Genomic DNA, 15109 nt, shown 5'->3' with positions numbered 1-15109 from the left:
GAGAGAGAAAAATACGCTGTCAATATATATAACGTTTATTCCAGTACGCATAAACTGAAAATGAAGTAAAAAATGATCGAAATATGGATGTATTTTAATTATTAATAGTTATACGAAAATGATAGTCATTAATATTTGGCGCAAAGTCTTTGGCGCAAAGTCTAAGTTGCGGCAAAAGTGTTCCCAAAGTGTTAACATCTCGTGGTTTTCACAGTAGTTGAAATTCGTTATGTCTAATTCCGAAGCCGTAGCATTCTCCTCAGGAGATAGTTTCCATCCGTCGGATGCATCGGAAAGCGACAGCAGTCAGGAAGAGGATTCTGTGTATTCAGAATTCCTCAGGAAACGAAAACCGAGGACAAGCACACCATCAGCTTCAAAAACTTCTAAACAGAGACGCAGCAGAGTAGTGAGTATTTTGTCTGGTCATTGACTTATTACATCTTAATTGTAAGATACTTTGACTGACTTTAAGAAGAAGGAGGGGGGGGGGGGTGTCATGGAACCCCCCTCTTCCCACTACTCATAGTCATACATTTGTTTACTTTCAACTTTGTTTATATTAATTTATAATGCATGCTGCATGCTAATCACTCTCTCATGCCTTAATTAAAAACACAGGTGTTTATGTCTTTTATTTATTTATTTGTTTTTGAACTTTTCTTTTTCTGCATACTATTAACTAGTTTTTTTTCTCTCTCTCTCTCTCTCTCTCTCTCTCTCTCTCTCTCTCTCTCTCTCTCTCCTTAGTCTGTTTCTTAATACAGTAAGATGCATCCTGTACAAATCAAGCAGTTGTGCTTATAAATCCATTTTCTCTGGCAGTAATATTGAATCAGAATATGCATGGAATTTATTGAATGAAAAAAAATCTATTTCTGAAATGTACACCTTTGTACCTGTAACATCTTCATTTGTTTATCTTTTATGTTCAAGCTTACACCAATGACTCCAGCTTCTCAAGAATTACATGTACCTGAAACACCAACAACTAGTGGAACTAATTTATCCCTTGGTCAAGAGGCATGTCTTTTAAATTACATTTTTATTAAGAATTACAACTACAATGAAGGCAGTATCTGTCATGGGCATGGCAATATCTTTCATGGACCCCTGACTTTATTGTAAATTTATATACAGCGATAAATTCAATTATTTACAATACTTAATTAAGTAAATAATAACTGAGTCGACCAAAAAAAAAACCATTAAGTGTAGATTTTCAAAATGAAAAGATTTTATTTGCAAAATATACAAAAGCATATAGGGACACATGAAATTAAATTGCTTTGAACAATTTTTACAACTTTTCATTTTTTTGTAGAATCGGATAATTGACTACCTCAGGTCAATAGATCGGAAGATTGACTGTTTGTCGACAGAAGTAAAAAACCTCAGGGAGGAGATTTCCTCAAGCAAAGACTGTAGAAGGAAGGAAGACCCGAAACCTACCATACCTCCAAGAATCAGAGTAAGCTTATATGTAAATGTGATTTATTTATGCAGTAAAAAGATAAACTTTAAAGAGGTAAAGCACTCTTTTCATTTGATATTGCACCATTCTACCTACTTTTGGCTCTGTCAACATGAGAAGCAATTTTCAGAGACAGATGATTCTTATTTTTTTTAAAAATTAGATATGATAACATGACTTACATGTAAATTACATGCATGTGAAAACTTAAAATGTTGAGTCCTTATACCTGTCACAATTTTTCCCAACAGACAGCAGTTCATGATGCATACAAGCATGCTATAGAGGATGGTTCTGAAGAATGGGTGACCAAAATGGCAGACAAAAAAATGAAGTAAAAAGCATTTTTTGTTCATATCTACATTTATAAGTTCTTAAAAATTCAAATCATCCATGTCAGTGCTTACTATTTTACAAGCAATGCCATTTAAATGTAAAGAATGTTAAAGACTGTTTTCTATTATAATGATTTTAAGCTACTAAGTTCTCAAATCTCTTTGTTATATATAATTTCTTATTTACATGTATAATTATATCTATAACAAAGCTTTAGTCATTTTTATTTTTAATTGTTGGAGCATTACATTGGGAAAATCATGAGTTAACACAATTATATAAATTCTTAAAGGGTCTCATCTGATGAAAATAAGGAGACAACTGAAGCGGTAAGGCGCTTTGTGAAGGGACTTTACCCTGAGGTTCAGGATGGTGTAATCCAAGGTATGATGTTCAAGTACATGTAATATATACATACAAGATACATTAATTTTGACAACACTTTAAACTATTTGTTTTTTAATGAATTGCTTCTGCATACTTTTAGTATTGAGATGGTTTCTTATTCATCCAAAATTACTCTATACAGATTTATTTCACATAATGTTATGCTTATACTCATTCTAATTACATGTATTAATTCATCATGGAAACCCATTGCTCTCTCTCCTACACACTGCCCATTGGTTGAAAGCAGTGTAACGGAGAGAAAACCTGTGGGTTTTGATGATGATCTTAATTATGATTAGTGATATATGTATTTATATTATATTTCCTTTCAATATACATTGTGTGTATGTACCCTTTATTTCAATTTTTAGCTGCTGTGGGGAGGTACTTTGACTCTATATCTCAAAAAAACCACAAAGAGACTACAGGAAAAGTAGACAAGCACAAAATGAAAATGCTTCATTATAGCAGAAGAAAAAGGGTAAATGAATTTCTTGAAGCTTATGTTATATTGAATAGATAAGTTGATTTAAGTTTATTTTTGAGCCATATGGTGTATAAAATTTCAAAGATAAGAAGAAGAAAATTTTAAGCTTAATGAAAACATTGCATATTACAGTTGTCAACAAAGATTGCTTGTACATTTACTAATTGTATTTTTATAGTAAAGAGATGAAGTCTTCATATTATTTGCATGAGGTGTAGATTTTTTCCTCCTATTGCATTTATATTTTTCTTTGTAGAAATTGCAGTGGAGAACATCCATGATCTCCAAAAAAACTGGTTGGGATGAAGAGAAAAAGAGGCGTGTCCGTGATGCCATGGACATTACGTACATGTCCTCGGAGGAAGAGGTAAATAGTGATGAGGACTCCTTCTTCACTGTCAAACCGCTGCCATGGAGATCTGAGGAGTTCAGCGGGATTATTGCAGAGCTGGACTCCAAGTTCGAGAAGACTCAGTCAAGTCGCTCTCGAAGGCAAAAAATAAAGAGAGTCAAGGGCAATAACCCCTCTGAAAGACCAAAACCCACTCTCAGAGATGGGCATGAGTGGGTGTTTGTATAAATGCTCCTACAGTAGAACAAGGTTAGAGCAGATACTCCAGTCAAAAATTTGTAAATAAAGTCATGCCAGTTTTAATTTTATTCCTCTTACCCGTATCTTTAACAGTGTAAATTCCATTATAAATTTATATTAAGATATAAACTATTACAGTAACAATGAATCATTATCTTTCCTGCCTGGAGGTCTGCTATAATCTTGTTGTACTGTTTCAATTAGATATTCTACAAACTTGAGCAATGGTTTTCAATTAGATTAATATTTGTGGGTAGAAAATCATTATGTAAATTACATTTCTTTCTTAAACAATTCCCTGGTTTTAATATTTTCCTCAATGTTGTCATATACACTCAATTCTAATGTTATAATTTTTTTTTTTAATTAATGATGTGAAAATATGACACATTACGAAAGAAAATTTTATATTAAAAAAATTAAAACTTAATTCATGTAACATAAATTTAATTTTGATTTCCTAAGCTATATAGCTGGTGTATTGAAATATTCTGTATATATACATTGTTGATGATAGTTTGTCCCGATTAGACACACTCTATTCTCAGATCCTCCCCCATGTCATATAGAAATTATTTTTTAAAATTGGTATGACTTTGGTATGATTGTGAGTTTTTATTTGGATTTAATCATATTTCATTTAACAATTTCAATAAGGATTTGAAAACATGCACAACCTACATGTATCCTCTCCTCGATTTTTCTTTAAAAAATGATATAATTAAATGAGGCATTTTGAAATCATGGTTGATTAAAGGTTCCTTGTGAATAGTGTGCCATCCAATTTTGAATCCATGTCCATTAAGTATGGGATAAGCCCACAGATTTTAATTGATAATTATCTACTTTGAGACTTCTTGATAATTATAAGTCTATAAACATAAAATGTTGACTATATCAGTTTCATTGTTTTGGTTTTTGTTTAAGTAATTGTGTATTTAATATGAAATGATTAGATTGATTAATGTTGATAAGGAATAAGCATTCATGATTTTATGTTTTCAAATGCAATTTTTTTTTTTAAAGAAACATTTTATATGCACCAATTATGCATCTTTAAATACCATTAATTATTATTTTGCCATACATGTATTAAAAACTTTGTATTTATTGAAAAGCAATACTTTGGGAATCCAGGTTGAGATTTTTCAAAAGGTGAACCATTCATCGTTTTATTGTGTTTTTGTGATTGAGATTTACATTTTCCATGCACTGAAGAACTTTGTACAAATAAATTGGCTCATGCTTTATGACAACAATCCTCCATATTCTTTTATCTTTAGACTCTATTGGTAATTAAGCTGCTCTGCTACATGGATATGTCTTTTCAATAATAATAAAAAACAATGTTACTATCCTTAAAATAAGTCAAAAATTTAAACAAATGTTGAATTTTGGAAAATGACTTGCATGTACTTGCTTGTAGTTCTTAAAACTCAATGTAAAGTGAGGTACAATAAACACATGAATGTAGAATATAAGTTGAGTAAAATGAGAAAATTAAACTAAAACTCGACGTAAAATTGGGTATAAAGAACATTTAAATGTGGAATATAAGTCGAGTAAAATGAGTGAATAAACTTGAAACTCGACGTAAAATTCTATATAATAAACATTTAAATATGGAATTTAATTTGCGTAAAATGAGTGAATAAACTTGAAACTTGACGTAAAATTGGGTATAATAAACATTTAAATCTTGAATTTAAGTTGCGTAAAATGATTAGATTAAACTTGAAACTCGGCGTAAAATTCGATATAATAAACATTTATATGTGGAATATAAGTCGAGTAAAATGAGTGATTAAACTTGAAACTCGACGTAAAATGGTGTAAAATCATGTTTTAAATTTCGCGCATAATGAAGTTTAAATAACTTTTTACTTGTAGTTTACTTTGCGTTTAATTGTATATTAAATGTCATTAAATTTCGGCGTTTAATAAGAATTTTACGCCACTGAAAACTTCAAGTAAACTCCACATAAAATTTAGAATTAAATCCGCATTAATTGCCTAAATTTCACGTATAATATGGGATTTAATAGGAGTATAATTTGTGATTAAACGTCACTTTTCGTGCAGTGTGTGTGATGGTAGAGAGACTGTGTGATGGTAGAGAGACTGTGTGATGGTAGAGAGACTGTGTGATGGTAGAGAGACCGTGTGATGGTAGAGAGACTGTGTGATGGTAGAGAGACTGTGTGATGGTAGAGAGACTGTGTGATGGTAGAGAGACCGTGTGATGGTAGAGAGACTGTGTGATGGTAGAGAGACCGTGTGATGGTAGAGAGACTGTGTGATGGTAGAGAGACTGTGTGATGGTAGAGAGACTGTGTGATGGTAGAGAGACTGTGTGATGGTAGAGACACTGTGTGATGGTAGAGAGACTGTGTGATGGTAGAGAGACTGTGTGATGGTAGAGACACTGTGTGATGGTAGAGAGACTGTGTGATGGTAGAGAGACTGTGTGATGGTAGAGAGACTGTGTGATGGTAGAGACACTGTGTGATGGTAGAGAGACTGTGTGATGGTAGAGAGACTGTGTGATGGTAGAGAGACCGTGTGATGGTAGAGTGACTGTGTGATGGTAGAGAGACTGTGTGATGGTAGAGAGACTGTGTGATGGTAGAGAGACTGTGTGATGGTAGAGAGACTGTGTGATGGTAGAGAGACTGTGTGATGGTAGAGAGACTGTGTGATGGTAGAGAGACTGTGTGATGGTAGAGACACTGTGTGATGGTAGAGAGACCGTGTGATGGTAGAGAGACTGTGTGATGGTAGAGAGACCGTGTGATGGTAGAGAGACTGTGTGATGGTAGAGAGACTGTGTGATGGTAGAGAGACTGTGTGATGGTAGAGAGACTGTGTGATGGTAGAGAGACTGTGTGATGGTAGAGACACTGTGTGATGGTAGAGACACTGTGTGATGGTAGAGACACTGTGTGATGGTAGAGACACTGTGTGATGGTAGAGAGACTGTGTGATGGTAGAGACACTGTGTGATGGTAGAGAGACTGTGTGATGGTAGAGAGACTGTGTGATGGTAGAGACACTGTGTGATGGTAGAGAGACTGTGTGATGGTAGAGAGACCGTGTGATGGTAGAGAGACCGTGTGATGGTAGAGAGACCGTGTGATGGTAGAGAGACCGTGTGATGGTAGAGAGACCGTGTGATGGTAGAGAGACCGTGTGATGGTAGAGAGACTGTGTGATGGTAGAGAGACCGTGTGATGGTAGAGAGACTGTGTGATGGTAGAGACACTGTGTGATGGTAGAGAGACTGTGTGATGGTAGAGAGACTGTGTGATGGTAGAGAGACTGTGTGATGGTAGAGAGACTGTGTGATGGTAGAGAGACTGTGTAATGGTAGAGAGACTGTGTGATGGTAGAGAGACTGTGTGATGGTAGAGAGACCGTGTGATGGTAGAGAGACCGTGTGATGGTAGAGAGACTGTGTGATGGTAGAGAGACCGTGTGATGGTAGAGAGACTGTGTGATGGTAGAGAGACCGTGTGATGGTAGAGAGACTGTGTGATGGTAGAGAGACTGTGTGATGGTAGAGAGACCGTGTGATGGTAGAGAGACTGTGTGATGGTAGAGAGACTGGGTGGAGAGACTGTGTGATGGTAGAGAGACTGTGTGATGGTAGAGAGACTGTGTGATGGTAGAGAGACTGTGTGATGGTAGAGAGACTGTGTGATGGTAGAGAGACTGTGTGATGGTAGAGACACTGTGTGATGGTAGAGAGACTGTGTGATGGTAGAGAGACTGTGTGATGGTAGAGAGACTGTGTGATGGTAGAGAGACTGTGTGATGGTAGAGAGACTGTGTGATGGTAGAGAGACTGTGTGATGGTAGAGAGACTGTGTGATGGTAGAGACACTGTGTGATGGTAGAGACACTGTGTGATGGTAGAGACACTGTGTGATGGTAGAGAGACTGTGTGATGGTAGAGACACTGTGTGATGGTAGAGAGACTGTGTGATGGTAGAGAGACTGTGTGATGGTAGAGAGACTGTGTGATGGTAGAGAGACTGTGTGATGGTAGAGAGACTGTGTGATGGTAGAGCGACTGTGTGATGGTAGAGAGACTGTGTGATGGTAGAGAGACTGTGTGATGGTAGAGCGACTGTGTGATGGTAGAGCGACTGTGTGATGGTAGAGAGACCGTGTGATGGTAGAGAGACCGTGTGATGGTAGAGAGACCGTGTGATGGTAGAGACACTGTGTGATGGTAGAGAGACTGTGTGATGGTAGAGAGACTGTGTGATGGTAGAGAGACTGTGTGATGGTAGAGACACTGTGTGATGGTAGAGGCACTGTGTGATGGTAGAGAGACTGTGTGATGGTAGAGAGACTGTGTGATGGTAGAGAGACTGTGTGATGGTAGAGAGACTGTGTGATGGTAGAGAGACTGTGTGATGGTAGAGAGACTGTGTGATGGTAGAGAGACTGTGTGATGGTAGAGACACTGTGTGATGGTAGAGAGACTGTGTGATGGTAGAGAGACTGTGTGATGGTAGAGAGACTGTGTGATGGTAGAGAGACTGTGTGATGGTAGAGAGACTGTGTGATGGTAGAGAGTCTGTGTGATGGTAGAGACACTGTGTGATGGTAGAGAGACTGTGTGATGGTAGAGAGACTGTGTGATGGTAGAGAGACTGTGTGATGGTAGAGAGACCGTGTGATGGTAGAGAGACCGATATTCTCAATTGTTGTTGATCGTGAAATACATAAATTTATTGTTTTATAATGATTGACAAACAATTATACAGTATTAATTGATAAATTATATACCTAATACTAGTATATTGGTGAGACATATTTATCAGTCCTATTGATAAGGAATGATAAAAACAATTTTTTTGTTCCCTTACCAGTTTTCACCGCAGGGGACTATAGCTTTCCTCTGCGTCCGTCAGTCCGTCCGTTTGTCCGTCTGTCCGTCCGTCTATCTGCCCCACTTCAGTTTTCCACACTTTTTTTATGCGTTTGAGGAATAATATGAAATTTGCTGAACAGCTTCAAAATGTCAAACTACAGATCAAGTTTACACTTTTGTAGCGTCTGGTTGACATATTTTCGAGAAAATTAATTTTTTATACTCAAATGTTTTAATGTTCGGGTTCGATTTCTGCATAACAGTGCATTAATGTTTTCTCAATTTCCACAATCCGGTAGGGGACGTGTATTGCTTATGCAATACTCTCAGAATGCTTGTTAATTTTGTTTTGTTGATGATGTGTTCTGTCCCTGTGCTGTCACCTAATACCGATTGTCAGCAGTGATTTCTTTGAAATTATTTACATGTTCTAATGACAAGATTAAGATTTTTTAGTTTCGTTTCTCCCAGACTTTCGCTCTCGAGATTTGACTCGTGGGAGAGTCTCTCGCAGGAGTCAAGTCTCGAGAGTGAGTGTCTGGGATAAGCGAGACTCGATGTTTTCCCGACCGACAAATGATGGTCACATTAATATTTTCTCTGAGTGTTTGTTACTTTGTCAGCTGAAGTAGGTCCATTTGGGGGGTTTTTTTCTTCAGAAAAACACTTTATTTTTTAACCACATGTCATGTAAACCAATTCTAGATTATTTGCAAAATTTCAAGAAAATCGAACACCTGGTTCTTTTTAAGGACCATCTTAAAATAGATGTACATTTATTATAGGAATATATAGGAAACTGACATTTTCCGCACTTCGAAGCAGAATTAAAAAAATACTACATGTACAATAGCATATTCTCTCAAATTGTTAAATATGATTAGTCATATCATTTCCTACCTTGTGTATATAAAAAATACTAAATTCTACCGTCTGGTTTTAGTGGGGACCATCTCAAAATATTAAAATGCACCAAATTTTGCAATATATTTGGGGCGTTACGAATGAAGATTGGTAAAATGGATTTATTAAAAAAATAAGGAAAATGTCCCCGATGATAGCATAATTCTGTGTATAAAATTTCAATGGCGTACAATTTTTACTTTTTCTTTTATGTTATTTCCTATAACCTACTCCTACAAAGCTTCATTTATCAGAACGTCATAAAAGCGCAATGACATCGCTCCCCTACCGCACAACGAAAAAATCGTCTAAAAAATAAAAAAAATCAAAATTTTCAATTTTACAAATGATATCGTAAAAATTTCATAAGAAGCAGAAATTAATTGTATTACACTAGAATGCGCAAAACCACGCGCAATGAAACTAAAGTCGGCTTCCTGAAAACAGCATCCAGAGACTGAAGTAAGAACGGTAACTCTTACGATAATACGATAATAACCCGAAAAACGATAATACCCGGATACTTGGCGTGATGCTGTCTGCAAAGTATTTGAATACTATTAGATGTTATTTTATCACACCAGTTATTTTCAGTACATGTTATATGCATGTAACACCGTAGATAAATAAAAATTCTGTTAAATCAGTTTCTTCGTATCTTGAAAAAAAAATCACACTTGTCAGGTAATGTTATTCGTTACCCAACACTAATAAAAAGACACTTTATCCGGCTTTTTATCATTTACTTGCCTTCGAACAAGTCTAGAACCACGTGTTTTCCAATTGTTTGTAAACAACCTGCACACTCCTCAGAAAGACAGTGCAAGTACCTTGGAAAATCAGGAAAAATAATTACCATTTGTTAAACTTAATTAAAATCCTTGTCGGAGAAACAACATCTTTATAATTAGATAGTTGAAAAAAATGAGTTCATATCGAATGAAAACTTACCGCGGCATTAAAAGTTAATTTTGACAAAAAGTCTTCATTTTTCATTTTAGTTGATCTTTGACCCCAACTTTGGAGATACGTTAAAGTGAACTGAGTCGAGCGGGGAAACTCTAAACGAAGCTTTAAACAAATTCTATCACTGACTGTTTGGTTCTGAAGAAACCAGACAAGTAGCATCGTTTTTAAAGTTTATAGAAGGGGGGGGGGTAAAAAAAGGTTGGGGGGGGGGGAACTCCATGTTAATTTACTTTTTTATATTGAAAAAAAAGTTTACCAGGCCCCCTGCCCCCTCCTAACTACATTGTATACTTAGTATCACCGAGAAAGTGAGACTTGGTCCGTTTTAACAAACTGGCATTCCCACCTACACCAAAGGAAGCTTTGTACAGTGTGAAATTGCTACTGACTCTGTAGGAGATAAAAACGTGAAATATTGGCCCCGTGGAAAATACCATTCCCCATATTATTCATATTGTTTGAATCTGTTCATATATCATAAATGTCCTACGTCACATTACATTGATTTTTAGCAAATAAATAACAACGCCTTGCAATCCGTAGATATGAAAGAATATAAAATGGGCGCTCGATGAATGTCGGTCTCCCTCTCTTATATGTACATTGTCAATGAACGGATTCCCGAAGTCCTCATTTATTGAGAATATTTGATTCCATTTTAAATCTTCTTTGTAAATAACTGGAGGAAAAACTATTTGTATACTGGAATTTGGCACCATCGTCAATGTTTAAAAATAATATTTGTAAAGCCTCTGACTCGTAACACTATAAAACGGTATTAAATGAATAGAATACGAAAGTCTCATTCCTGTTGGTGTGTTTGTTTGTGGTGAATCGCGTGATTCTACAGAATGATCAGAGGATCAGCGGAGACATTGTGGCTATATATATAGAGAATTGAATAAAATGGCGGATTCAATGGGGTGGACGCTTTTGCAAATAGGCCTATCAATTTTAAAAACAAACGAACTTGCACATTAATTGTATACATTTTGGTTTTTTTTTTCTAAAAAGTGTCCTTTAAGCAATTACGTTTCCCAGATTATGTCACAGATAGCCAAACAAATGAACATTTAACATTCTGAGAGCATGAAATATCATTGCAACGATAATTTGAATATGAAGCTGATTTAATTTTCCCCTTCATTGATCCCAGTAAATCGCAATACCAAGAAAAGGGGAATGTTAGTGTTGGGTGGTTATCTGTCGTACAAGCATATGAATATACATCAGTTTGAAAATACGCTCCAAGTGTAATTACAGATATGAAAGAAAAATTCTTAAACGTCTTTAAGTACGTGTGTACAATGCCGAACATATGTTTTTATGTATGATACAAGATACTGAAGTATAAAACATTGTCGATCAAATTCATGGAGGGAGTTAAAGTGTCATTACTGCAAACGTTAGGAAAACCCGATAGTGCTGTAAGTTTCGTTTCAGTTTCCGTTTTCCGTGCCCTTGAAAAGAAAAAAATCCCATGGTATTATTAAAACGACTGAGAATTCGAAGTACCGTACGTAAAAGTAGGAATTGTCTTTTATAACCAGACCGTTATTAATTAACACATGTAAATTACATGTATCATCAAATATTCTAGGGCTGCCAGATATTAAATGGTGAATTGTTAAAAAAAATGCATTGAGTAGGAAGAGTTTTGAGGAATAGGTAATATTAATGTAATTTCAATCACTTTACCTTTGATATACTGAAAATGTATCTCGTATGTCTAAACTCAAAAACTTTCCTCTACCTGATATGGCAAACTGCAAGCTTCATTAACCTATATCTATGATGTACACGTGGTATTTGTAGATAAGTTAATTTTTTGTAACGGAGAAATTTCTGAATGTCAGGTGGAGTTCGCCAACACATAGCAAGGGGTTTAAACCGATTCTCGTCAATTAGTTCAAAGAATGTGCATTTTGTTTTTAATGTTATTAGTAAATTCAATATATTCTATTTTGTACATATTTCACTAGTCATCAATATAAATGTATTTCACCAAATATTAATCAAAAGATCAACTCAGGTCTGTATATTTCTATAAGAGGATGTCATAAAAGGAACATTACTCCAAACAAACATAATGAAATATAAAACCATCTTATAATATAATAGACCTCCTATGACAGTGTTAATTTACATGTTAAAAACCAGGTCAAGCCATACTTTTCTCTCTAGTTGTCTTTATTTGAATGTTGGAAAATCCGTAAAAAAATTTCACGATGACAAAGAATTTTGTTATTTTGAAAATATCACCTGTAATAATATTTGTGAAAAAGAAATACGATGAGAGAAGCCCAGCGTAGTAGGGTTAAATGCAAAGTTCTAGATAGCATAAATTCTTTTTAACAATGCAGTCGGAATTCTTTAAAAAAAATTTCTCTTCACTCTATTAAGTCTTTATTCAAAAATTAAATGCAACCCGAAATAAATACCAAACCATTTAAAGTTCATGTTACCTGAATGTTCAGATAGGAACTCGCATTGTCATGATAAACTGCAAAGAAAGGCTCATTGCTCTGCTCCAATAATAGCTGTCTTGACTTTGTTCTCTTGAGAAATGTGGAATAAACAAGAAACCTTAACCTAGCCTACACGTTTCTCAGAATCAAAAGTTTATTTTAAACCTTTGTATCTTTATACATTAAAAAATATAACTAGAAAAACTGCAAACAAGAACAATGATATCATAAACCTACAATGAGGGAACAGGTTCTTCATCTTTGTTCTACAATGATGAGGAATTATGAAGTGAAATACCATTAGGGATGAAGTAAGTGAATACCAAAACAAAAAGTATTAAGAGTACATACTACAGAATGTTCTCACCACTTTTAATGTAGTCTACTGTTTCATACGTTATAGTTTTATTAATCTGAGAATAAACTTTCAGAATTTTTTTGTAGTTAGTTTATCTATGAACTATGTTTTTGAAAGCCTATAACATAATTTATTTTAAAATTTGGTACAATATTCTGTATATTATGTTACTGACCTAAATTCCAGTACAAATATTTATCTTATGTTATGTAAGCTTTCAAAAGTTTTTATTGTTGTCATTTGGTAATATTCTTTATTTTTGTAATGTGAATTCAATAAATGTATGTACATTAATATCTTTGAAAGATACAAAGTGCTAGGATAATGTCTATTTCTATGTTATAAGATAAGTGATACATGTTATATATTTTTCTATCATATAAGATGACACACATTTATCCATTTTTGCTGAAATGTAATTGTACGAGATCAATAATCTTTTTATAATCTTACATGATATAAAAAAGACAAATGCAGTTCCCTTTTCCTCAGTTTAACATAATTGTCTTCTGTTGTTTTTGTATATATACATGTATATACCTACACGAGAAATTGTAACATTTGTTTAATCCTCATTTTAAGGAAGCTAAGATAGAATGAATAATAAAAAAAAAAAAATAAAACTTAATAGATATAAAAATACACTGGACATATATGTAATATACCATCTGGTATTTTTGAAAGTTTTTACTTTATTAAAAGCTTGATTAAATTCTTCAACCACTGCAACTGGTATTAAATAATGCATGATTAAAAAACCAGAAGTGCATCAATATACTAGTAGCAATTTTGATTGAGGAAGGACCGTGGTCACTCAGGGTTATCTGAAAATATGAAAATCCGACAAAGCATCGGGAAAATATGTGTGTAGCCTGTTTTGAGTCTTGTTTTATGCTATATATTATCAATGCAAGTATGAGCTTTATTTTGTTTAAAGAATTCTACTATCAATATCAGGTTTCGGTTTGTAAAACCTACTAGAAGACGAACTCACTTTGGGATCAATATCATATCCCAAGCAATGCATTTCTTTTGCGAAAGTTATGTCTATATAATGGAGGAAAAATTGTATCTATTTGTTTATGTCCATGAGCCATTCTTTGTAACTGGAACAAGTTTAAGACAATATGTTCTTTATACCACCAAACATGCAAGTCTGATGTTTTTTAAATAATAAAAAAACACCATTTAACATCCTTTAACAGATCAGGTTCTGTATCTAAATATTGCTTTAACACATTTATCCACAGGTGCATTAACAATTAAGAAATGATAAATTAAAGCAAGTATTTACCTAACGGAAACTGCTTCAAAAATTCTAACCTACCCATTGCCTCCAGGTAATACAAGATCAGGCTTTGTACAATGTACCTGAAGCAAGCTTTGTACTTTTTTTCTATCCATAGATGCACCAACCATGGTGACAGTATACATTATTCCAATCATTGTTTTAAGACGATTTAAAAGTTATACTTTTAGTTATTGTATAAAAAATGGCGATAACAAACTCAAAATAACATCTCAAACATCCATTAAGAGAAATGCAAATTCAAAGCAGAGCAACAAGGACCTCTAGAAAGATAGAGGTAGGATCAGGTGCCTAGGAAGAGAAAGCATCCTCTGCTGACCGGTCACACCCGCCGTGCGCTTCTTGTTACAATATGGCATGTCCTGATCAAGGTACATTTCAAAATCGGGATAATGTCAAAATAGGGACATGCTGTATGATTCTAGGTCACGTTTATGTTGTATGGTTTGATTTGTTGCGATGGTCAAAATACAAACCTTGAGCAAACACGGACCTCCATTACATTTGAGGTGGAATCAGGTGCGTAGGAGGAGTAAGCATCTCCTGCCGACCGGTCGCACCCGCCGTGTGCTCATTTTCAAGGTCTTGAAAAACGGAGGAAACCGTAGTCAGTCCACTGTATAAATAATGGTCTAACAAGTTTGAAACACGTCAGTCAACATGTGTCTTAATAAAATATTGTAATTGCTGACAGGGTCGTTGTATCGACCATAGAACTTGCATAAAGATGATTATTATCGAGGTTCATTATATTCTTGTTCCAACAAGTTGTTTGTTAGTAGCTTGCCTCTGAAGAAAACACCAACTCTATTCCAATGATCAAATGAACTAAAACAATAATCATATTAATACAATGACCAAATTCTATTATATTCAATAATACATTAATGAGAAAATAACGTGAAAATATACAAAGTCCCACAAAGGATAAAAATATACAT

At 34.7% G+C, this 15109-nt stretch overlaps 1 protein-coding gene across 1 annotated transcript; it reads left to right on the top strand.

The window, feature by feature from the left end:
* The first annotated feature begins 170 nt into the window (after positions 1-170).
* LOC128170191 (uncharacterized) lies at positions 171-3267 on the top strand. The gene is made up of 7 exons (XM_052836126.1): positions 171-409; positions 937-1023; positions 1325-1471; positions 1726-1808; positions 2103-2194; positions 2572-2681; positions 2944-3267. Exons 1-7 carry the CDS (start codon positions 230-232, stop codon positions 3265-3267), a joined length of 1023 nt encoding a protein of 340 aa, XP_052692086.1. The 5' UTR covers positions 171-229.
* The last annotated feature ends 11842 nt before the right edge of the window (positions 3268-15109 follow it).

This window comes from Crassostrea angulata, chromosome 1, assembly GCF_025612915.1.
Source record: "Crassostrea angulata isolate pt1a10 chromosome 1, ASM2561291v2, whole genome shotgun sequence".
Classification (NCBI taxonomy): Eukaryota; Metazoa; Mollusca; class Bivalvia; order Ostreida; family Ostreidae; genus Magallana; species Magallana angulata.
Note: the sequence above shows the minus strand (reverse complement) of the source record. Positions and strands in the feature narration are given on the sequence as shown.